The sequence below is a fragment of the Drosophila suzukii genome, chromosome X (genome assembly GCF_043229965.1).
Source record: "Drosophila suzukii chromosome X, CBGP_Dsuzu_IsoJpt1.0, whole genome shotgun sequence".
Lineage (NCBI taxonomy): Eukaryota > Metazoa > Arthropoda > Insecta > Diptera > Drosophilidae > Drosophila > Drosophila suzukii.
The window spans coordinates 31,071,627-31,095,369 of NC_092084.1; the positions used below are offsets into that span (position 1 = coordinate 31,071,627).

Consider the following 23,743-nt stretch of genomic DNA (forward strand, 5'->3'; position numbering starts at 1 on the left):
ACATGTATGATGAGAGTTTAATAAATTTGTGCCCTACATTTTTTGAAGAATCTGAATTGCTTAACAGCATATGAAAAATCGTTTTAACTTTTTGATTTGAACTTGTAAGGCTAAAAACTAGAATCCGCGGCTCTCTTTCAACGCTGCTGATTGATGTAACTTTTGACTAAAAAGTGATAAAATATTTTCCATTAGCCTTTTGTGAGCCGCCAACCCGGCAGCCGTTTTGCAGGTTTATATTGTAGCGGGTCCGACAATCCAATAAGCAGGAATGCCAATACAGCTGAGACTCAGACTTCGCATTTCTTTTTCCTTTTTATTCACCTTTTTTATTGGAGTGTGTCAATAGCGGGACTGGGCGAAAGGTGGGAGCTTGAAAATATGGATCGGGGTGATGGGTTATGACCCCTCTTGGAAAATAAATACCCATGGACATCAGCCAGGACGAACGTTTGATGTTGCAGCGCGACGGCGGCACTGACGCTTTATTTATTTACTCAATAAAGCAAATTTATTGAGTAATGCATGGATGGGATGGGGAAAACCGGGGGCTTTTTGGATGGTTGGGGATTTCAAACAAAGGCTCAAACGGATTGTGACGAAAATCAGGGAAACAAAGAGGGGCCGAAAAAAATCAGAGCGAGGGGGGGGGGGGGGGGGGGGAATGTAAAACGGATTGTAAAAAATTTCAAATGTAAATGCAAATAAAGCGAGCAAATGTCATAAAGTAAGTCTACTGTTACTACATGGACAACACGACTACATAAAGCACAACTCTCACGCACGACTCACACACTCGCACACACACTCGCTCACACACACACATACAGAGTATATATATATTTGTATATATATGCATACATAAATGGTGCAAAGTTTGTTTCGGTTTGAACTCGGTGCGCTTGAATTTATTTTTATTTTACTGTATTTTACTAACCAAAAATAAAAACAGTAAAAGATGCCCTGAAAAGTGGGCTAAAAAACGAACCGAAAAGCGAGAAAAAAAGTACAAATAGAGGTACAGAGATAGAGATGGCGGCAGAGAATGAGTGCGACGGAGAGAGCAGCACAAAAATGAAAACAATGCCACGAATTTCGCATTGTTCGCATTGTTGTTGGCATCCTTGTTTAACAAATGGATGAGCAGCAAGGGTCGCGTTTCGCAAATTCATCCAAAGTTTTCTGCAAAAGAGGTCTTTAATTATGCATGGTTGGCGAAGAGCTGAGTGGATTGCATTGAACTGCATTGAATTGGACCACGGTCACATTGTGCTTCTACTAAATCACTAAATACTAAGTCTGATCATGAGTGTGACCAAATTTTGTTTCCCCGTGTAGAAAAATTCATCAGATCAACCTACTGAACTCACTAATTAAAGTTACATTTCTTGATGCCTATCAACCTTATTTTTCCATCAAATAATTGTGAGGTATTTAAGTTTAGGGCATACGATATTCTTTAGGACTGGCTGTAATCCATAGTCTCGCAATTTGTTTTATTATGTCCAATGTAAATTATATGTGTGTACAATGAAGGTTATAGTTTAAACATTGTGACAGGGGGCACTACTATTCTCTTTCTTTCTCTGCCGTTTGCCCTGGTTGTTTTTGTTTGATTAAAACATCGAAGGATTTATATGAAATGGCATTTTTATTTATGATGCCATTTCGTTGATTAACACTCTTTGATGCGCGCCGCAAGCAAGCAGATATATAACGACATAGACAGAGGGATGCGAGGGAAAGAGAAGTAGCGAGGACTGCCGAATACCCCTTACTTATTTATAACTAAATGGGCAAAAGCGTAGTAACCAGCTAAAACGAATATAATATTCATCAATTTTTCTGACACTTTGCGGGATTAAAGATTTGTTTAAGACTGGACTAGAACTTAGCTTCAGAAACTCAAAAGACTTTCCCACAATTTTCGATACATAGGTATGCTACGATACTGTACACATTGCACACACAAAAACGCATTCAATAAAAGCACCGAAAAACTGAAAATAAAGCGTTGATTCGGACTGTGGGTCACTTTCAAAGGTGTCCTCCAATTTCACTTCAATGTCGGCAATTAAACAAAAAACGCTTTTATAGCAGGTGTTTTATCAGCTTTGTATGGATACTGAAAACAGAACGTTGGTCAGATACACTCATAAAAATTTGTACCTAAGATCCACCCCCCATATTTTGAAAAAGTCGACATTTAAAAGAAATTGTAATTGTGTGTTAATGGTAACTCGGCTGTTTTTAAAGGTAAGTTGCATTTACAGCATTAAAGCATTTACATCTTAATACTTTCGGGTAGAGGTTAAATTAGCTCTAACGGCAACAAAACTTGTATTTTGGTTGCTCTTCGCTTGGATACTCAAAACAAAAATGTTCCCACCGAGAGCTTGGGCCCAAACGCTTTTTCTATGGTGACCTGTTTTGATTTTATGGAACATTTATCGCAAAGACATACCATAATTCTCAGCTCAACTGAAAAAATAGGTCTATGGGTGTATTTTTAATACCAAATAAACATATTTTCCCGTTAAGAAGAAGTTTTAATGCTTAATATGGATGAACTCAATCTCATTCGGTATATTGTATCCTAATATAATTTTTCTCAAAGGTTTTCACGATAAACTCTCCGTGGATTTCTATAATCCCATAACAACCCATGTTGATCGCTTAGAATGAATGACTTTCGCGATGGAGGGATAACTAGACTTTAAAGAGATTAAATCATTGCTGATACAATGACTTAATTTGTTTACATTGTTTACGCGATTCGATGCGACCTTATACATGTGAAAACATATATGTGAAAACATACATCCCCGCTGGGAGGCGCTGAATAATAGCTATTTTACATTTATTGTTGTGTTTTTTTATTCCTTAACGGTTGACGATTGTTTATTGTTGTTAACAACAATCGCTTACAGTTGGTGGTTTTTTGTGCGCTGCTCTTTTATCGCTTAAACTCTTTGGCACAATGCCGGGGTCGGGACCCCAGATCACCATACCCCGTATTCCTCGCTTTGTGAGTGTTATAAATTAAATGTGAGTGCTAATAATAATATAATACGATGATAAAAACAATAAGCAATGCATTTTTCGGTCTCGCATCGCACAAATTGTGCCATGTTTATTTAAATTTATTTTGATGCCGCCGCTCGATGCGTCGATGCGATTCGATTCGATTCGATTCAATGCGATTGTTGTTATTTTCGCTACAGTTATTGTACGGTCCTTTTGTCTCAATTGTTGCTTTTGCTGTTGCTGTTGCAGTGCATCGTGGCGTTTAATATGCGGAGTGCTCTATATACATACATCTCTTTGTAGGTACTATATAAATCGTAAATATTGAATGGTGTTATGGCTGTTATACTGGTAGTTAACTATGGATATGCGTATATAGGAATAGGTGCGCTTAACGGTTACATAATTGCGATAATTGTGGTGCAGTTGGGAACTCGTTATTGTTATTGGTGCCTTTTAGATTGGAAAATCGTTAAAACTGTATTAAGTTATTTGAATATTGTGCACTTGAAATGGCAAATGAAACGGAACGGAAGAGCCACGAACGGAAAAGGAAATGAAACGAAATGGAACAGAAGTCGAAAGCAAAACGGAAGTTGAAAATTCAACGCTGCGCTTGAAACCGATACATACCTTGGCTGGTGCTGACGAACCGTCACCACTCACCCGATGACCCCCAAGGTTGTTCACCACGCACGTGAAGGTCGCGTCCCGACCTTGGGCGATGGTCACGTTCTCCAGCGGAATCACAAAGTCCGGCTCGAAGGCGCCCACTGAGGAGATTTTGTTCGAAATGGTAAGATCTTCATTTCAATTGACATTTCCATGAAGAGAAGACATTGATTGAACAATTAACACAATTTCGAACAAATTTACATATGCTATGTGCTTAGTGTGCGTGTAAGTGGATGGCAGTGTGTTTGTGTGTGCGAATGCACTGAGAAAAGTTAATATCCAATCGGCAGCAATCATCAACAAAATAGTTTGATTACTTACTTTACAGTTAATCTTGTTACGTAAATAATTTAAGTATATACTGATATCATATATTAAAAATGCCCCCACTTATAAAATTGTTAGCACTACCCCCTGTATAAAGCGCTTTCGTTTGTGGTACCCACATCTTTAAAGATTAAAATTTAAAAAAAATTGCATTTCAGGCAAATTGCCTTGTTCCTTAATCAATCCTTAACACTGTTATATTTGACACACAAGTCCAACATTTTTGTTAAGTTTATAATTTCGATTTGATTAGCTTCCATTTCTTCTTTTAAATTAATCTTACTTAAATAAAAAGGATACAAAAATAAAACATTCTGCATTTCGTTGGTCTATGAAGAACCAAAAAATAAACCAAAAGTCTTAAACCTAACTACACAGAGAAAAATGATGATTATTTTGATGAAAAATTGGTTCGGCTTGGATTTAATACTTTTTTATCCTCAAATTAGTATAGCAAGAAAAAATTTGTGTTTAAGACAGTTTTTTTTAATATTGGTATTTTATTTATTGAGTTTAAAGTTTTTGTGTAATATGGGTATTGTAAGGATAAGATTATATATTATTATATTATGAAATCATGCCACAAATCATATACATTTTTGTTGTAATGACATCAGGAATATTTCTCTTTGTGTAGGATATTGTGTAAAGGTGGGTAAGTGTGCATACCGAGCGGCCTGTCAACGATAGGCAAATCAATAAGGTTAAGCTGGGGGAGCCAGTTAGATCGATACGACTTATCGATATAACTGGGAAAATCAAGCAAGCAAAACGTAGATAAAGCTGGAATGTGGGTATATCGATTGCAACAAAGTGGTCAATCACCGACATTCTAACCTTTTGATAGTGCAGGATTATCATAATAAATGAAGCAAAGCAAAAACATTTATTGGCATTTGCCCAACGCACCAGCGCCAGAGCTCGTCAACTTAAGGAACCATCATCCACTTACCAATGCAATTGCAGAGCAGGAGGAGTATAAGCAACTGCCACCGAAAAGCTGGTCCACATCCACTTCCACTTCCGGTTCCGGTTCCAGATCCTCCCAGACCCGATCCCGATGCAGATGCAATCTCGAGCTGCGCCAGCTTGCGATGATTGGTTGTTTGGGATAAATTTGGATGGGACTTGGTACTTTGGTCTTGGCTATAGCTGATGTCGGCGATCCGCTCGCCGCTTTCCTTAACCACCAGCAAGTTCATCATAAGACTGTCCTAGCTTCCATTGGTATGCCTTTAGTTGTGTTAACCTTGAGATGCTGAAAATGAAATACAAGTGAGGGATCAGATGCGGTATGCAACAAGATAGACATATGTATGATAATAAGCTATATAAGCTTGTTGGACTTCCAGAAGATTATTTCTTACTTTTGTTCCCACACGCTATTAAATGTGGAGTGCCTTTAAGCCCATCACAAAGATACCACCGATTAGCTTAAATTAGCCAAACAAAAGTCTGGCACTTTCAGCTCTCTTTTCTGTGCCTTACTTATTTTTGCCTGTCTGTTATTCCCTTCTCGTTTTGGCTGCACTGTCAATTTGTCAAAATAAATATTCTAAATAAACGTACGTACATATTGCAGTGTTCGCCCTCGTATCTGGTAGCTTGTATCTTGTGACTGCATTATCAATTGACAGAACGTTGCATGCCCACTAGGCGACAGAGGACCCGGGAAACTTGGCTCGAAGGATACCAGACGGCAAGCTGCCTCGCCTTTGTTTGGCGACGACAACATTTTTATCGCCTCCAAGGAGGATTCAACGGAGGATCGGCACTTGCATTTTATCGAATGGAAATAAAGGGCGGGCATTATTTGTCTACAGATAGAAAAAACATCACACAGTTGAGAAATAGCTTGACTACGTTGGGTCAATCCATTTGAGAAAACGATATTAATTCAATTTCTGCATCATTTGGGGAAATTTTTTGGTAAAGGTTTTAACCAAAATATGCGGTTGACGAAATTTAACGTTAAGATATTTGTTAGCATGACCAGTCGGGCTGTTTTTCCCACAGCCATACATACATATACATACTGTATATACACTGTGTTGGTTAATTACCAAATATGTAACTGGTATCAGTTGGAGTTATCGTTTAAGTTACCTTTAAGGAATTTCACATGGCCTGTCCGAGCAATGTTACCTGGCTGTGGGAAAAACAGCCCGACTGGTCATGCTAACAAATATCTTAACGTTAAATTTCGTCAACCGCATATTTTGGTTAAAACCTTTACCAAAAAATTTCCCCAAATGATGCAGAAATTGAATTAATATCGTTTTCTCAAATGGATTGACCCAACGTAGTCAAGCTATTTCTCAACTGTGTGATGTTTTTTCTATATATATATAAATCGGAACGAGCCAGATCGAACCACTATATCCAATAGCTCCCACAGGAATGATAGAAAAAATTATTTAAAAAAATAACAATTTCGATTCGTATACAATTATACTAGAGCTGTGATCATAGAACATGTGGGCACGACAGTAAAAAATTAAGAAATTCGTACCATATAAAATCAAAAACAAGAAAATCATGCGAACTTTGTGTAGCAGGCACAATTTTAAAAACATTTAAATGCAATTATTTTGCGGGTATAGGAGAAACAACTCGAAGTTCGGAGCACTTTGTGGTAAAATGTGCTTAAATTAAGAACTATGGCCTTTTTTAAAAAAAATCACTTTTCAGGCCTATTCGCAGCGTTACAAAATTCTGACTGAAATTATGATGATTTCGCCTTGAGTTTTGAGAAAATATTTTTCAGTAAAAATTGTTCTTGGCACAGGACTAGTACCTTGCACAATCCAAGGGACAGCGAAGTGCAGGATGCGAGGCCCGCACGTGCCGCCATTTACATTTGCACGTAATAAATTCACAGAACGATGGACGAGGACTAGGAGTCGCAACAGGAAATGTCCCGGAAGTGCATATGCCGGCTGTCGTTTACCCTCGGCCGCCTTCTTCGGCCTCCAAAGGACGCGGACACGGACCAACGTGTTGCATTCGGAAGCACTCTTCCTTGCAGCGGCATACATATTTACATTGACGAAATTTAATGAGCTCACAAAAGCCGGGCCCAAATATTTGAGCTGCGATGGCTGGATCGAAGCCAGCGCATTAGTGTGGGTACGTGTGCGAGGCGTTTTATTAGATACGTGTCCTATCTGTCGCCCATGTCCAACTCCTGGGTCCTCGGTACTTAGTCCTCCAGCCCGTAGTGCTTGGTTCATAGTCCCTGCCACCCCTTAATAATCATCTGATGTCGCCGATGCGGGCGTCTTTTGTACACTTGGCACTCAAACACTTTTCACACGTTCGCCAGGTTCTGTTCCAGTTTCGTGGCTTAGATATGGTATGTGAGATCTCCAGATAAATTTACCCGTAACACCCAGAAAATCTCTCTTCTTTGTCGGTTCCACAAATAAATAATTGTTTAACCCCCTCATAAATGACACAGTTTCCTCAACTGGACTCTCGGATATTTACCAATTAATCAATATTGTGTCAGGCTTGATAATTATGTATTTGTTTTTCATCGGCAAATATACAACAAATTACACATTTTATAAACTTAAAGCTTAACAATTCTTTAAACAGCAGTCTGCACAGAAAATAAATGCATTTCGTCTCAGGTAAATTTTTTAATTTAAGGTGCAGAAATCTTGACCTGAACCTTATTTGTTTTAGCACTTGTTGAAAAAACCGACAGTTTGTCATGAAAACTTGACCCATACGCATAATAACACAACCAAGTGCAACAATTCGCTTATGTAGATATTTTAAAATGCTAATAACTTGTTCTTCCCCTTATAGAATTCCTTAACATGTGGAAAACTTATAGCTCATATATACAGACATTTTTAAAAATTAAATTTTTGGTCTCCCAAAAATAAATAAATGCAGTTTATTTATTTATTTGAAATAAACAAAGAATGCACTGCCATATTTAAATTTTGTTTAGCATTTGAAACAGATTTTGAGCTTTAGATTCTAAAAATCCATGGCTAATTGGAAATATAAAAAATCTATTGGCCATCACAACCATGCACATTTCCCATCCAATGTGCATCGTTGAGAGTGCATTTATTCTTCGTTGCACTCTTGACAGGACAAATTGAATTACCGATGATAATATCATATTGATTTTGGGCCACACACAGGGAGAGTAAACAATATGGTTAAAAATTACTTTGTAACCCAGCAAATTGACGGTTCAGTTCAGTTCAGGCAGGTTCAATTTTGTTAGGGTCAGGTGGATGGGGAGGCTACGGTGTCCTCCATTCGGCCAATCTGACATTCCAGCCCTTTGCCCAGCTCAACGAACGTTTTCAGGCTTTTAATTGAAACAAAGTGCCATGGCTGAAACTCAATATTAGAGTAAATATTGCCGGTGCCTTGAAATAATTTCGCTGCGACAGGGATCCGAGATCTCTGGCTCAGGTGGCTTAATATAATTTCTGATTGTGCAGAAGGCGAACGGAAATTGCTGGCTATTAATTGTTTTGCTAGTTGCCTAAGTGGCATTCTCCTTTCAATTCCCACTGCTTTTTCCAGCAGCCAAATGTTTTCCTCTCGGCTTTGATTTGGTTTTTGTTATCTTTTGCCGAAACTTTAAGTAAATCAGTATGTGTTTTGGACGAAAATGCCTCTGTGCTTTTCTTGCTGACATTTAAAATTACACACTTGGGAATGCCAAGTTTTGCTTCAAAGTAAACAGAATTAAGCCCACAGTTTCGGGGGGTAGTCGGTAGATAGGGTCGAAAGACAACTGGCCATCGACTAGCCATGGAACGTGCTCATTTTCCCACCCACTTTCCCCCATGTGGTCGTTGTCATGGTCAGCAAAACTTACTTCTCGCGGCGCCTGGGAAAATGGGGCAGGAGATTTCCGGGGGCTAAAATGGGTTCCGACACCACTGTACAACTAGTATAAATGTATTTGCTTAACATCTTACAAACACACGCCGAAAAACCCACACACTGAACTCACACGAAGCACAAACATCTAGCGATCTGGTTAATAGCCCAACTAGTTGGTACCTCTTATGCAAATCTCCTTCTTTTGTTCTTAGCTAGAGTTAAAATTCGCTCTTGCTATGGATTATTTTTAAATTTTAGATGGTGGTAATTGAATTTGTTTCCTTAAGAAATGTATTTGTATTCATTGAGTCATTCTCCTGCCGGATTCCTTTCCTTTCTTTAAATAATTGGTAGCTATGCTGGTGCTAGGCTGGTTATTAACAAGTTATATGCAAATTTATATCTGTAGTCTTCCATTTAAGTTTATAAAAATAAATCAATTTCCTTATTAGGATAATAACTAAGTAACAGTCTCCTAAGAATATGGTGTTCAGGGTTTTAATTAATGCAAACCCAAAAACAGAGACCCACCTGCTTATTAGCTGTACTCCCAGCACGAGCTAGCCAGATACCTCGCACTATAATGCAGCAAACCGTTTGACTTGGCCCACCCATTGTTCTGCCCCAAGCCCCCTGGCACCCCGCCCCTGGAATGCCACACATACACCTCGTGTTAGTCTGGGACTTTAGTGCTGATGCGACAGATTTCCGAGACACTGGGACATGTGGCAAAGTGTAAATGAGCAGTCCAGGCCAGAGCTTCTCGCCTCGTGTGGCCAGCGGCGCAATTGTCGCACCAGTAGGAATGGGGGCCCTCTAACCTGCGCCGCCCCTGCCCCTGCCCCTGCCCCTGCCCATGTCCCTGTCACAATCCTGCAACGCCCTTGTCCTACCCCCTCGGCTTAAGCCAGAAAATGGCTGAATATGCGTGAGTGTCAACTGGTCCACATGCACGGGAAAAATGCCAGCTCGTGTCATATTTTTATTTGCTGGCGAAACTCCCAGTCGTCCACCTACTTTTCCACCTCTTTGGTTGCGTCCTTTGTTACTTGGGCCACGCCAAGCGATCGCCGCCCACAGTCCACCACGCCTCTAATTGAGCGCTTCGACTTTGGCTCTACTTTCAGCTCCACCGACCTGACCTGGCGGCCATTGAGCCGGGCTAAGGGCGTGGAAAGGTTGGCAGGAGGGGAGTTGATAGCCACGACCATGGCCGGACAATTGCCGTATTTGCCTGATCCTTAGTTATCCTTGGTTATGCTGTGTGTGCCTGCGCTCAAGTGGAAAAGTCCCTCGCTATGATGCGAATGGAAAAGGAATTCAAAAAAGCCGGATCCCCGGATTGGTTTTCTTGTTTTGCGGCCAGTTTTAAGCCTCAAATCTCTTCGACTTAGTCGCTGGGGTTGTATGTTCTGTTTAGACTGAACACAAGTCCCGATATCCTAATCTACAACAGCCTTCTATTTTTGGATATCATTTCGAAAATAACGAAAAAACATTAGGCCTTGAAGAACTTATATTCAAGTTGTAACAGGCGCAGACCCTATTAAGATATTGTCTGTTAAAACAGCTTTTGGTAGTTACGGTGTGTCAAATAACTCTTAAATTTAAAGAGAAATTGAAAGAGAATGCCTCAATATCCTTGAGTTGTCAATCTAGTACCCATCTACTTGTGCAAAAGATTTAATAAACTGGGAAATGTTCCCTATTGAAACCGATTGCTTCCATGACAGTTATAATGTCATATGAAATACGGATCTTTAGAATCTGAATTCACATATTTGACGATTGGGGAGGTTTCAAATCGATATCTTTCAAATTGAGCTTGCAAAAGGTATTGACGCAGAACGACTTTACCGACTCTTCTAGAGATGCTGATCAAGAATGAACATACTTTCAACTTTCGGATACCTACCAATAATAAACAGAAACCTGAAAGCAGATTTGAATGTTTTGGAGTGGGAGTCTTCCGATATTCATGAGATTTCCATTGAAAATCTAAGCCAGAACGTCTTTCTAGACAACGGCAATAAATCGAAAATCACGAGTCACTGGGCACCCTGGCCCATCGCCCATCCGCCCATTGGTCCGTTGCCCCAGACGCTGGTCTCCAATCCGCAATCCCCAATCCGTAATCCGTAATAAGCTCTATCAATAGCCGGCCAAGTCAATAAGCGACCAAGGAGCAACGGCTTAGCCCGGGATTCCGTTCGGTTGAGTGGAGTGGAGGCAATTGCCGTCAAGTGCCAAATAAAGGCATAACTCGGCAGGCAGGACACAGGACACAGGACACGACAAAAGGATATGGCCACGAAGATGAGAGGCAGCAGGACAGGCCGAAACTTGAGGCATAAAGATGGGAACTTGTAAATGGGCAAATAAAATGGAAATGAATATAATAAAGTCTCTGACGCGGAGCCTTCCGCTTTTCTTTCGCTAAGTGAAAAGCTGACAAGCAGCTTACGTAAATAATGTCAACGCAACAATAAAAATAATAAACGAATTAGCTGCTTATTCAAGGGCCATGACCCGAGGGTTCCTGCTGGGAAAGCGGGGGCTAAGGTCGCACAAAAAGGCAAATCCCCCGGACAAACATTCAAATTGACTTTGCGACTCCGAGAGCGCTTGTTGGGTTTACAATTTCAAAGAGCAACCCCAGGACGCCCGGCTCCTGCGACATTTGTAACTCTAGTCTATTTGTCTGCGCTGGATGGAAATGGTGAACGGTGAACGGTGAATGGTAAATGGTAAATGGAAAGCGGAAAAGCGGCGACGGGGACAAGGACGTTAAGATGTTTATGGCTTGTCAAGGATTATTGTTATCACCAGCTAGCCAGGTATGCAAACAAACGACTGTAGACCCCGTCCCGCTGTCGCTCCAAAAGGCGGAGAAGCTGCTTTTCCCAGCTTTCCACGCTCTGTGTCATGTAATTGCCGTGTAACAGAGATGGTAAGACCGAGACCCACAGACCCTGGACGGACCACCATCAGACAGGCTGGATGAGGGATGAGGGATGGGGATGGGGGCACCCTGTCTGGCCAGAGCCACAGCTTCAGTTTTAATCTTTGCCCAAGTCAAGCCAGCAAAAACGAAAACCGAAAAAAACCCAAAAACAGAAAAGAAAAACTATGGAAAATGTAAAATGTTATTAGAGCTGCGAAAATGAGAGTGGGTACGCACCCAGTGAAGGGTAGCTTAGGGTAGCTTTGTTTTGATTTGAGTTCCTGCAAAGGTGTAGAATAAATAAGGAAAAGGTCTGTTTTCAAGTAAAACTCAATTAAGAAAGGGTTGTTGAGGGCTGCAGGAGTGGTTCAATTTGTTTAAATATATTATATATTATATTAAGCTGGTGTTACCTGTTTACCAATATTCCTTAAAATAAAATGAAAGTTCTTATATTTCCGTTCCTAACATCTGAATTTAGACTCTTTTGGGCGTATTTTCTCCCTTTTATTCCTTAGTTATTTAAGGATCCGTATGGGAACAGTATGTGGAAGGTCCAATCGTTGTGGGCCAGAGAGGGAATTTATGAGCAGAGCACTTCGCTTGGCTTTGGCGCATTTTCGGCTTCTGTCAGAGTGGCCGGTGCGAGTGGAGCGGGAGCAGATGGGGCAGATGGAGCCGGCCAAGTCCGAGTTCCAAGTGGAGCCGGGGCATCGGAAAGCTGCCAAGTCATGAACTGTGACAAAAGGATTACAAGGGAGATGCTGGCTGAGCTGCTTTCGTGGCCCCGGCCAGTGCAGTTTATAGGCTAAATGAGATTAATTCCAAGATTAGGCAAGACCACAACAATGGCTGCCGCCGGGACCTGGATGTCCTTTCCCAGGACAAGTGTGCGTGTGGGTGTGGGTGTGGGTGTGGGTGTGGGTGCACCTATGTATATCCCATCCCAACGCCCCCTCACATGCATCCTATCTGCTGCCTTTCAATTCATTCGCCCGCCTGTCGATTTAGTCAACGTGCAAATTTATTAGATTAACAGCAAATATCAAATAGGAAATTAACTGTCGTCTGGACACCGAATAGGGTGTGCTAGTGGTGGTTTGGGTGGTGTGGGTCATTGACTGGTTGTCCACCTGTCTCGCACACCACCACTCACACTCAAACGTCTGTCACTCTGCGGTTGGCGTTTGTCTGTCTGTGTTTCTTTCTCCCCGTTGACATGCAGAAATCTGTGTTATGGGGCGAATGAAATTCGTTATTTCTGCACTTTGTTTACTTTGGCCTGGTTTGCCAGCGAAGTATTGCCTACTTTTGAGGGCAAGTAGCGGGCGAACCGAGAATGTGCTGCCTACTTCTGAGGGCGCATTATTGGGACACAGCGTATTGCCTACTTTTTAGGGAATGATTTAATGCAAAACAATATGATCTGCGATTATATTTATATGTAGGTGCATTAGGGAGGCCTTTTTAAATGAGCTCAGCATTTCAAGTGACACATTTCGGTGTCAAATAAATTTATGCAAAATGCCCTTAAAATGTATAATTTAGCACGTAAAAATATTTCTCCCTTTTCTTGGACTGTCAACTCTTTGGTTCCGCTCGAATAAGAGAGTCAAAGTAGTTAATTTCATGACTTTGGCCATCTCGAAGTAGTCTGGTTCGACTCTGTCTGCGATCTTAAAGGACACGTTGAGTAAAAGTGTATATTTTGTATTTGTTGAATTCTTAACGATACTATTGAAGTACTTTTATACCCTTGCAGGGGGTATCATGATTTCAGTTTGAAGTTTGCAACGCATTGAAGACCCCTTTAAGTATATATAAGTTCAAGTCCTTCTGTCCCTCTGCCCATTTCTACTCAATGAAAGTCTTATTTCTATTGCAGGTAGTATATAAGTCGGAACGAGCCGGAGTGGATAACCATATCCTATAGCTCCCATAGGAATCGGATAACTATATAATTAGGGTATTCAATTGCGTTGCAATCGTTTGAAAAGTGTAAAAGTGTAAGCAGTTCCAACAACAATTTCCATACAAAATAGTTTTCAAGGCCTACAACACCCCAGCCTATGTATACAAATCTGTTGTACTTGTGTAGAAATAGGGGGTTAATAATGGGTAGGAATTTTATCTAAAATACTTAAAATATACTGAAAAGTTGGGTTTTAATGACAGAAAATATCATAGCCTTCTTTTCACAAAAATTTAAAAGTTGGCGTTATTTTGTACGTCAATTTCCTGCAACGATATTTTAAAATAGAGGGCGTTCACAATTCTCGTCTGGCAAACTTACAAAGTTTACACTTTTGCAACGCAATTGAATACCCTAAATATTTTTAATATTTCAAAACTTCGAATAAAGATTAAAAAAAAATCGGACGACTTTATCATATAGCTGCCATTGGAACGATCGAGTAATTAATGTCAAAATAATACAAAGACCGTTATATTTCGTTTATTTACCGTAGAAAATTTAAATGGAAGATTCTCTTAATATTTATGCAATTAGTTTTTAGTTTTCCTAAAATCGAAAAGCTCTGTACATACAATGCCTCACGGAAACCATCTGCTAGGGTATAGAAACTTCGGCTTCCTGAAGCTAAGGGAGCTAGCTTGCTTTAAATTTTTGTACTTCTTAACGTTTTATATTGATATAGACAATGAAAATAATTCACCTATGCTACATAAACAAGTTTAAAAGCCATACATTTTAAAAAAGTGTACTTACCTCTTAAAAAATGTAATATACATACATAACAAGGGGCTGCACTTCAAAAACATAGCCCAAGAACCCATGCAGACGAGAAAGCTAACTGTTCTTCGATTGTTTCTCACGTTCCAGGAAAATAAGGAAAACTGAGAAGGGGCTCTATTTATTTTCATCGTTTTGTGGTAATATATCATTATGAAATAAGCATCCAATTTTTATTGCCAAAACTTTTCTCCAAACATGAAATAACAGAATTTCAATAAAAATCGATGTTGATTTTTCCCAAGCATATTTTTCGGACTTATTTCGTTTTCTTTTTGGGACTTCTTGCCCTAGGGACTTATTTCACAGGGCCATCAAATTGAGTCTCAGAAATATTAAACATAACTAATGTGCCCCAAATTCATCTTTATACAGATGGGATCCGCGATATCACTATTAGAATAGATTCCGCTCCTGCATACTTAACCACCTAATTTGCGTTTTTTGACATCATTTTATCGTAAGACTGCATCTTTGCATTTGGTTAGTTTATTGGTTTGTTTGTAATTCTATTCTGATAATATCTAAAGAACCGTCATACCGTCATGCGTGTCCATCTGTTCGTGCGTTCTCCATCTAGAGAACAATAAGCTGGGATTTGTTGTATTTGACATGGAGGCATTTTTTGGTAGAACTTTAGAGGATTTAGAGAACCACATCCGAGTTTGTTAGTCCGTAGAAAATGACATTAGCCGAAGTGGGGATGTATTTTCGTGGTGACAGGCTGTGAGTCCCAACAATTCGATACCATTTTGTGTGCCGACTTCAAGTCCATCAACCAGGAGATGCCAGCAGCAGAGGGCGAGGGAGGACCACACACCATTCCCCAAATATACACTAGTATGAGCAATGGTGCGACCAAGTGACAAGTGCCAGGACCAGAAAAGGGTGCATGGGGTCAGGGGTCAGGGGGCGCAGGCTAGGAATGGGGTTCAACTGGGGTAACCACTTGGGGCGTGCGGATGTGTATTAAATGCTACAAATAGCTGAGTCCCATTCAATAGAGAGGAAAGGGCTGAGGTCAACTCCACAAATGGCAAGCAAAACATGACTCGCTGACTTGTTGCTGTGTGGGTGTAGCCACGGGTGTGTTCGTGTGCGAGTGGCTGGCTGTGTGGGTGTGTGAGTCTGGAATGCAATGAGTCAACGTCGCAAAGACACATCCTTTTTCATGTTGGAGAAAGCGAACCACTATTGGCAAGGGATACCTGGAGGGGAGGGCGAGAGGGTGGAAAACCCCGAGCGAAAGCAAAGCTGACTTTATGCATATGTGTGCGCTTGCACTGAGAAAAAACGGAGGAATAGTTCGACACTATTATAAAGATTTTCCATATGTCATACATTACAATATTACAATGGATAAGGCATGCCTTCAAGGTGGGATTTTTAAATTTTGGCATTGTGTTGATACTAAAACTGCCTGAATTGAAGGCACTTTTAGGAACTTGCCTCTTCCAAAAAGCTACTTTTCAGTGTGCGCCTGGAGGGGGTTGGGCGTGTCCCTGCATGTCCCGATTTTGTCAGTTGAAAAGGGTTCAGACAAATTTTTAAATTAATGACAAAACGAGCACCGCGAGACAAAAATGGTTCGGGATGTGTGGAAGAATTTCGCTTTTGCACCACACCGCAGTTTGTTTGCCGATGGAAAATCGTTTTAATTAAATTTCGTGGCCAGTTGGCAATGCCAGTCGGCAACAACAACGGGAACAACAAAGCAATGAACTTGCAATTGCCTGTAGAATTTACTCCATATTATTTATAAACACCGCTGTGGAATTGTTGGGCCCCTTTTGTTGTTTGCCAAAGGCAAATGAAAACGGCCAATTGCCAATTGATTTGAGACCTCATTTCGCAATAAATACCCTCGACTGTGCGAATCAATCAAAGCAAAATTCCTTTCATGGCCGTTCAGTTAATCAACATTATAGTTTTCCTTTGTCTTTTTAAAGAGTCCGTAAGTTCCAATATTAAACTCGATATAATCGGCTTTAAGTCTGACCGAGCCCATTAGCAGTGCCATGATGTGTGCAAATATTTACCAGAAAGTGTGAAATATCTTAGGAAAGCCATAATAGCCGACGGGCTTATACCATTAACTGAGAAGCCACAATCCAAAGTCGGCTTAAAGTCGGTAGTCAAAGACGGTACTTCAATCAAGGCCGAAAACTCCTGGGAAATGCGTGCATGTAAGGAGCTTCACACACGTTTGTATTTAACACACTTAATATGCGACTGCTGTCACACATTAAGTTGTTCGCCGTCTTGTTTCGGCTTTTATTGTTGATATTGAAATGAGTATTAGCGTTGACATTTTTGCTAGCGAGTCTAATCCAAGCTCAAGTGGCCTCCCTCCCAGAGTCCCACCTGAGCACTTCAGGCTTTATTTGCATTTGGCTCGATGGAAATGTTGTGTAAATGATCTGCTTGACTCGCTTATTGCAGCTACACATGCGAAAGGGGGAAAGTGGCGTGCAAGGCCATCGGAAAACTGCTAAAAGTGGGTGGGAAAACCGTGGTACGCAGGAAAACTCAAGTACCACTGAAAAAAATTTGATTTGTTGTTGTCTTTACCTATTGGTTTGGTTCTTCTTAAAGGTTCTTTGCATTAATTTCCCCCAGTTTTTGGGTATGTTTTCATAAATGATCTAGGAAATATCTGTTAATTCTGATATTTTACAAATTATTTTTTTTTTTGCTTTGATCCTTTGGACGTAATCCAAAAATTTCAGTTCTTTATTAATAGATAATATTTGTCTGAATATTTTGGTTATAGATAATAGGCACATGTTTGTCAAAATGCACTCTAGCAAACCTTTGGCTATTACGAACGTTCTCTAAACTGAATTGTAGATTGTTTACTAACGATAAGCTTCTGGTGCAAAGAATTCTTCTTCCTTTAATGGCCAATTATTGTTATTTTGAATAATATTTCCGTTTTCCGCTGTTTTTCACTATCTTCTCTTCTTTTGTACGTGTGCAGTTGATCCCTCCAATTACTCTGCTGTAGATACAATTTTCTTTCATATCCTGCAAGTTTTTGCCAACTTCTTGGTTTTCCTCACTGCCACACTGCCTCCCTTCGCCAATTACCTGTTGTCTTGCTGGCTAATTTCTGTTGTCAAATTGCCCGTGCTTCTCTATGCATTCCATAGTCGCCCCTCAACAACATTACGCATACGCAGCGTGGTCCGCTGGGAAAAAGCTTTCGCCATTTGCCGGCATTGTAGCAGTGGCATTATTTTTTCACTTAAAGCAACTGCAAATATTGCGCTCTGGCATTTCCTCTCAATTGTTTGTGCAATTTTCTTTTTATGTATGAAAAATATTTCTTTTATTGTGTTGCTGCTGCTGTTGCCGCTGTTGTTTGCCTTTTGTTAATGTGCAAGTGCTGGTTGTTTGTGGTTTGCTTTGTTGGCCATCAGTGCCCCGACCCCTGACCCTCGACCCCCAACCCCCGACCCCCAACCCCGCCTTAACCCTTTGCTGCCCGTGCCCGGCCCACACATGTGTAACCATTTCGCCACTGATGCGTTTTTAATTGTGTTTATTTCCGCTTCGCTGTGACACGTCATTTATTAGTCCACAAAAAACGCGAGCAGCCAGCTGCTTTAAGAACCGTCTCGTTCGTTTTACCATAAATCTTGACTGGGTCTCGATCAATCTTAGGGTTAAAAATTGCAGCCTGATTTATTCGCTGACATTTTGCATTACCAGAGCCATTCTCCGCTGCTTCCTTCCGAAACAAAAAACAAGACAACCAAATGAGTTTACTTACAACATGATTCCAGGGAAGTTGGGCTGCGGAACTGGATCGGGACCGGAAAATACTGCGCGCAAAAATTTCGTTTAATTTTTGCTGGGCGGCAACCGTTGTTGTCTTTTGTTTGGCAGTGTCTTTTGTTGCTGTTTTTCCCTCATAATTACTGTCCGAAAATTCCCTTTGTTTCGCTGGGGTTTGTTGGGGAAAATCAAAAGGAAGGTCCTCCGAAAACAAAATCTTTGTAAATCCGATTGCCGACTATAATGTTGTTTTGTTTTTATTGCCTGCGAGGGATGCATTTCATCGTTTTTGCCAATTATGAATCTAGCTAATTGCAGGTAATATGAACAGCCACTTTTCCAGAAATGATTTTCAACTCCGCTGCACTTCGATGCCCACATCATCAGTCATCACTTGGATCGCCCGGCCATATCCTATTTCCAAATAATTAGCGCCGATTGAATGCCCCAGGTAGGCCGTCAATTTGTTCCACTGCAAAGGGAGTCCGATGCTTTTGGAATTTCGGAATATCTCCTCGGGGTCCTTCAGTTCGACAGGAAAATTCGAGCCTAACAATTCCTGCCACAGTCAGTCAGGAATTAATGCACCTAAGAATGCAACGGGTTTTTAATAATTAATATTGACCAACAAATTGGACTTGTATTTCAATTTACAATTTTTTTGTGTCAAATATCTGTTGCTGGAAATTACAAATGGCCTGCAATAACGAGTAGACTCCAACGCTTAGGAAATGTTGGCGTAGATTACCTCTAGTAGAAGGCTTTTGTATTACGAATATTTGAATTACAAATGAATATTTGTACCCATTAATACAACTAGTTTTCGCACAAGAATGTACGCAGCAGTTATCTAAGAGCATTAATTAACTATTCGAGCTAACGAGGCCAGTAAAAATAATTCGCAGATTTATCAAATACAGTGCGTTCAAATGGGATTAAGTTGCAATAAATGCCTTCTAATGTAAACAGAGGCAACGCGCAGACAATGCATTTAATATGAAGCTCAGAGCGAAATTCGAGCAATATTTCAATTTTCCCAGATGCCGGAAGAAAATCAAAGGCTCACCACCCTAAGCAGCCTGCCAATGGATCCCCTGCCTTCCGGGTATTATGGAGCGTTAGTTAATTAACCAGTGGAAGAAGGACGTTGGAGTCAAACAGGGAGTTGTCAAGGAGCCAAGAGCTACTTACCATGACCCCGGTTAACCAAATCGAAACGAACAAGTTGGAGTCAAATTCCAAATTAATTCTAATTGAAGTGCATGACTTTTGTTTTGACCCGAATGCCCAAAACAGTCAACGGTTTGGGGCAATTTAAAAGGAATTTTACACAGAATAAACTGAGAATCATCAATTCGAAAATCATTCCAATGTGGCTTACATCCTTAAGCTGCTTAAGAAGGAATAAGAAATTTGTGTAGTAAGAACCGTAATACTTTGTGTGACCTATTGCATATTAATAAAATTGGATTACGAGAAACCAGCATTAGGTACTTAAATAAGAACATCTAAATATATTTTGCTCAACCTAATGGTGTTCCAGGTAGAGCGTTTACAAACTGCGTTTACATTTCTTTCTGTGCACTTTCTTTCTGTGCACTGCCAAGAGTGAGGTTCTCTACCAAAAGTGGCCATATTTTCGTTTGCCGCAGAAGCTCCTTCATTTGCCTCTGAGCTCTTTTTGTGTGACACTGCATACATTGTACACACTTCATTATTTAATATAAAATGCATCCTCATACGCACACCCGCGTACAAAGGAAGACAATTGCTGAGCGAGGCGAGGCGGATGAGTAAAAACGTTATTTAATTAATTAATTTTCATTAAAAACACGACAAAATGCGACGGCAAATGGGAATGGGAATGGGATGGGCTGGGGCAGGGACACTACAGTTCGGTACATTAAAGGACGAGCAGATGCTCCTCCCTTGTCCTGTCAGTCTGGCTGTCATTTACAATTTTAATCTCGCTGTGCAGCAGTTTAGCTTAAGTTCGGGACGGCGGGATAATGAGCGGCCGGGTCCGCGCTTAAGGATAATGGAGCCTGCAGCGGAAGAGGACACCGTCCACAGCCCACCTGTAATTAAACAATCGCGTATGCAGCCAGCGCTTCACCTGGCCGAATAAGGACGACCGGCCAAGTTGGGCTTACAAATTTCATGGCTAATAAATCACTTTTAATATTAATAAAACATAAATCACGGCCAACTAAAAACTTGGGCTGCTGGCTGGATGCTGGATGCTGCAGTCTCATTTTGGCGCCTTTTGTTCAATGGCAAAAAGTTTCGAAGAAGCCCCCGAAAAGGTGCCCCAAGAATGTGCCAAAGTGGTGGTGGTTTGCGAAGAATAAGTATGGGTACGGATGAGTTTAAAGTTCAGGTGGGTTAAATTTGTTCCAGCAAATCAAAAGCAGAGACGGGAATAAATAAAACATCTGCATACCCGATTTCAAGCCAGGCAAATTTTTGATGGCCAAGCTGACTGTAAAAAAAATAAAAAGTTTCCAATTATCTTATTAAAAATTCTCTAAATATGTTCCTAACGCTTTGAAATGTTTCAGAAATTATATAATAATTATAATGTATCTATTCAAGTTCCTCAAATAAAATAAACTAGCTATAAGTTATTTTATAATTAAAGAAAAGCATAAAAAAATATATTCGCAATTTCAAAATTATTTATAATGTCCATAAGTGCAAAAGCCTAATCAGTTAGGTTTAACCCATTTGTAAGGTATATTTATATGAGGTATACCTATATATATATATCTGTTATTATTTGTTTTACTTAAAGATATTAATAACACCTTTCAGTAGTGTTATATCAAAAAAATGCTCTTTAAATCAAATTCTCTCTGTATCATATATTATTTTGAATTCAATAAAATGTTTAAGGTTTTAAATTTTACTAAAGCTATACTTATATTCAATTTGATAAATTGAGCTGCACATTATACAGTAAACATTTTTGGAGGCATAATTCGGGTGAATTTATTTTGGTGTACGTAAAAATTCCGCCCGAAGAGATTTCTGTGCCATTCCGTAGATGACACAATTTTTATTAAACTTCAAAAACATAACAAATTGACTTAATAAATGTTTAACTCATTCATATTTAAAAAAACATCTAACAATAAATAAAACTATTAATTTATAAAATTACACTTGCAAGACCCGTAAACGCACAATTGTACATATGAAAAAAAAGATAGGCGAAAAATGTTAAAACTTTTTTATAATAGTGTATATTTAATTTTTGAATAAAGTAATAACTTATAATAAATACAAATTAAGTATAGTTGATTTTTTCTTAAAATCTTTTCATCGCTATATTATCCATACGCGAGCTAAATCAGAGCAATCCAAATGGTTTTTCAAGAATGTAATGTCTAAAAGTTCTTCGAAGTCACAACAAGAGAAAACGCTATAGTCGAATTCCTAACCAAGTTAAAAGTAAACATACCTTTGATTAGAGGCAAATAAACATTGATGTTAAAGTGTTTATTAACTTTACACTTTTACATTTTACAAATTTTATCTACTGCCCGTGACGTCACTGACCATGTTTTTCCTAGACAGGTCATAACTTATTAACTAATGGTCCGATTTGAACAAATAATGCCTTGGTGGTAGGTATTAAAGAGCGAAGCAAACTAAAATTAATTTCGAATTTTAAGTGTGGACGGACATGGATAGTTCGACTCGGCTAGTGATCATGATCAAGAACAACGCCTCCATCTACCTCTTTCTACCTGCATTCCATTTGTATACTTTCACTTTAAAACCGAGGAGGATCAGCCCATGTTAACAGTTTTCAGGGTCGGTGAAGCATATATATTCTTAATCACCCAAGATATGGGCCTGGATTAAAAAATCATGTAGCTGAAAGGTTGAATACACTTTGTTAGGTTTCTTCTTGTTTCTTGTTTAACACACCAAATAGGACTAACAAAACACCGATAACTTATATGTTGAAATACTGAAAACGATATTTATAGAATGACATATAATCATCTATTGCTATGCTTATGAAAAAATGGACTACTGACTCTCGAAGATATCTTAATTCAAAATGTAAGTTGTGGTTCCAGTTTTTGCAAGCCGTGACTATAAATACTACTACAATTAGACTATATTGACATTACTTAGCACAGATAAGCACGTGTTATAAAGTTTCATTTTGTTTTTCGGTTTGATATAGGACTAGACTTTGATATTTCTCACGGATGTTATGGATCCAAACTTTTACTATCTCAAACTATTTTATCTCTCGATGATTTTGGTTTCAACTGAGTCGTCTTAATGCATTGTCGTATATTTTGTAAACTTAAAAATAAACTGTTATTTTTTTTTAGAATTATCGAATATCAAACTGAAAAGCATACATTTTTGTATTTACTAAACAAGAAATAGGAGTACGGGCGAGTCGATACGATCAAAGGATCAAAATCGTAATAAAGAGGTAAGTGTAACAGAAAAATTATCTGAATAGGCATTGAACAACCAAGGAATCTCACAAAGAAACAACCCGATTGGTATAAAACTTGGTTCAATGACTGTGCAAAGAATGAGAATGTTAACATACCGATAATGCAATTGACAACTGAGTGAACAAGCATACGTGTAACTATTGAATGCGGCGATCAACGGGAAATGGTATAAAGGATTGACAAAAGGATTGACTTCACTTTACGAGTATTTAAAAGGCACAGCCACAACTCACGTTGAATTTCCCGCGAAATATGATCGAATTTAAGTTTTTAGAATTACCTTTTTCAAAAAAGAAGTGATGACGCGAAACGGGTCCAAAGCACTGGCTAACACTTGAAAAAACTTGGAAAATAAACAAACAACACTTGTCAAAAAAAACTCTTTCTTAGACCGTCAGCTAGAGTAATTATCACTTGTTGTTGTTCCGCGCAGCTTGAAAAGCCTTTTCGAAATTCTAGAATATCAAACTCGGCACTAGGTCTTTTTTGTATTTCGAATCCGCTGGACTGAACTGAACCGACGCGCTAGGAAGTTGCCCGAGCACTGAGCCTGTCGCGCCAAGCGCGTTTCGCATTGGGCCGACCTAACGCAACGTGCTCGTCCTTCGGCAGCACTGGCGTCCCGATTTCCCGATTTGCCAACTTCCCGATGTCATGGCATTTCGGGGTTCCGTGTCCCGTTAGCCGAAGTCTTCCGAAGCTGGCCGTCGCGTCCTAGGAACAACTCGGGTGGCAGACGAAAGTGTCTGCATGTGTCCTTTAGCAACATGTTGCCAGAAATGTTTCTGGCAAGCTGATAAATTCCCCTTACTTAAAATGCATGGATGTGGAAAAATGATTCTTGGCCTTGCTATTGATAAGCTAAAAATGGCTTACATATTCGGT

The 23,743-nt window shown here is 39.7% G+C and overlaps 1 protein-coding gene across 4 annotated transcripts in view; it reads right to left on the reverse strand.

The window, feature by feature from the left end:
- Positions 1–23,408, reverse strand: part of DIP-beta (Dpr-interacting protein beta) — a 47,010-nt gene extending 23,602 nt beyond the window's left edge. Inside the window, exons 1-3 of one of the 4 annotated variants that reach the window (XM_017076330.4) lie at positions 23,139–23,408; positions 4,982–5,287; positions 3,694–3,830 (exon numbers count right to left, since the gene is read on the reverse strand). In XM_017076330.4, the coding sequence (XP_016931819.1) occupies positions 3,694–3,830; positions 4,982–5,234 (390 nt within the window). In that variant the 5' untranslated portion in view covers positions 5,235–5,287; positions 23,139–23,408. Of the gene's footprint in view, positions 1–3,660; positions 3,831–4,981; positions 5,288–23,138 lie in introns of all 4 variants that reach the window. The other 3 variants (XM_017076328.4, XM_017076331.4, XM_065868728.2) reach the window with 3 other exon arrangements.
- Between the last annotated feature and the right edge of the window lie 335 nt (positions 23,409–23,743).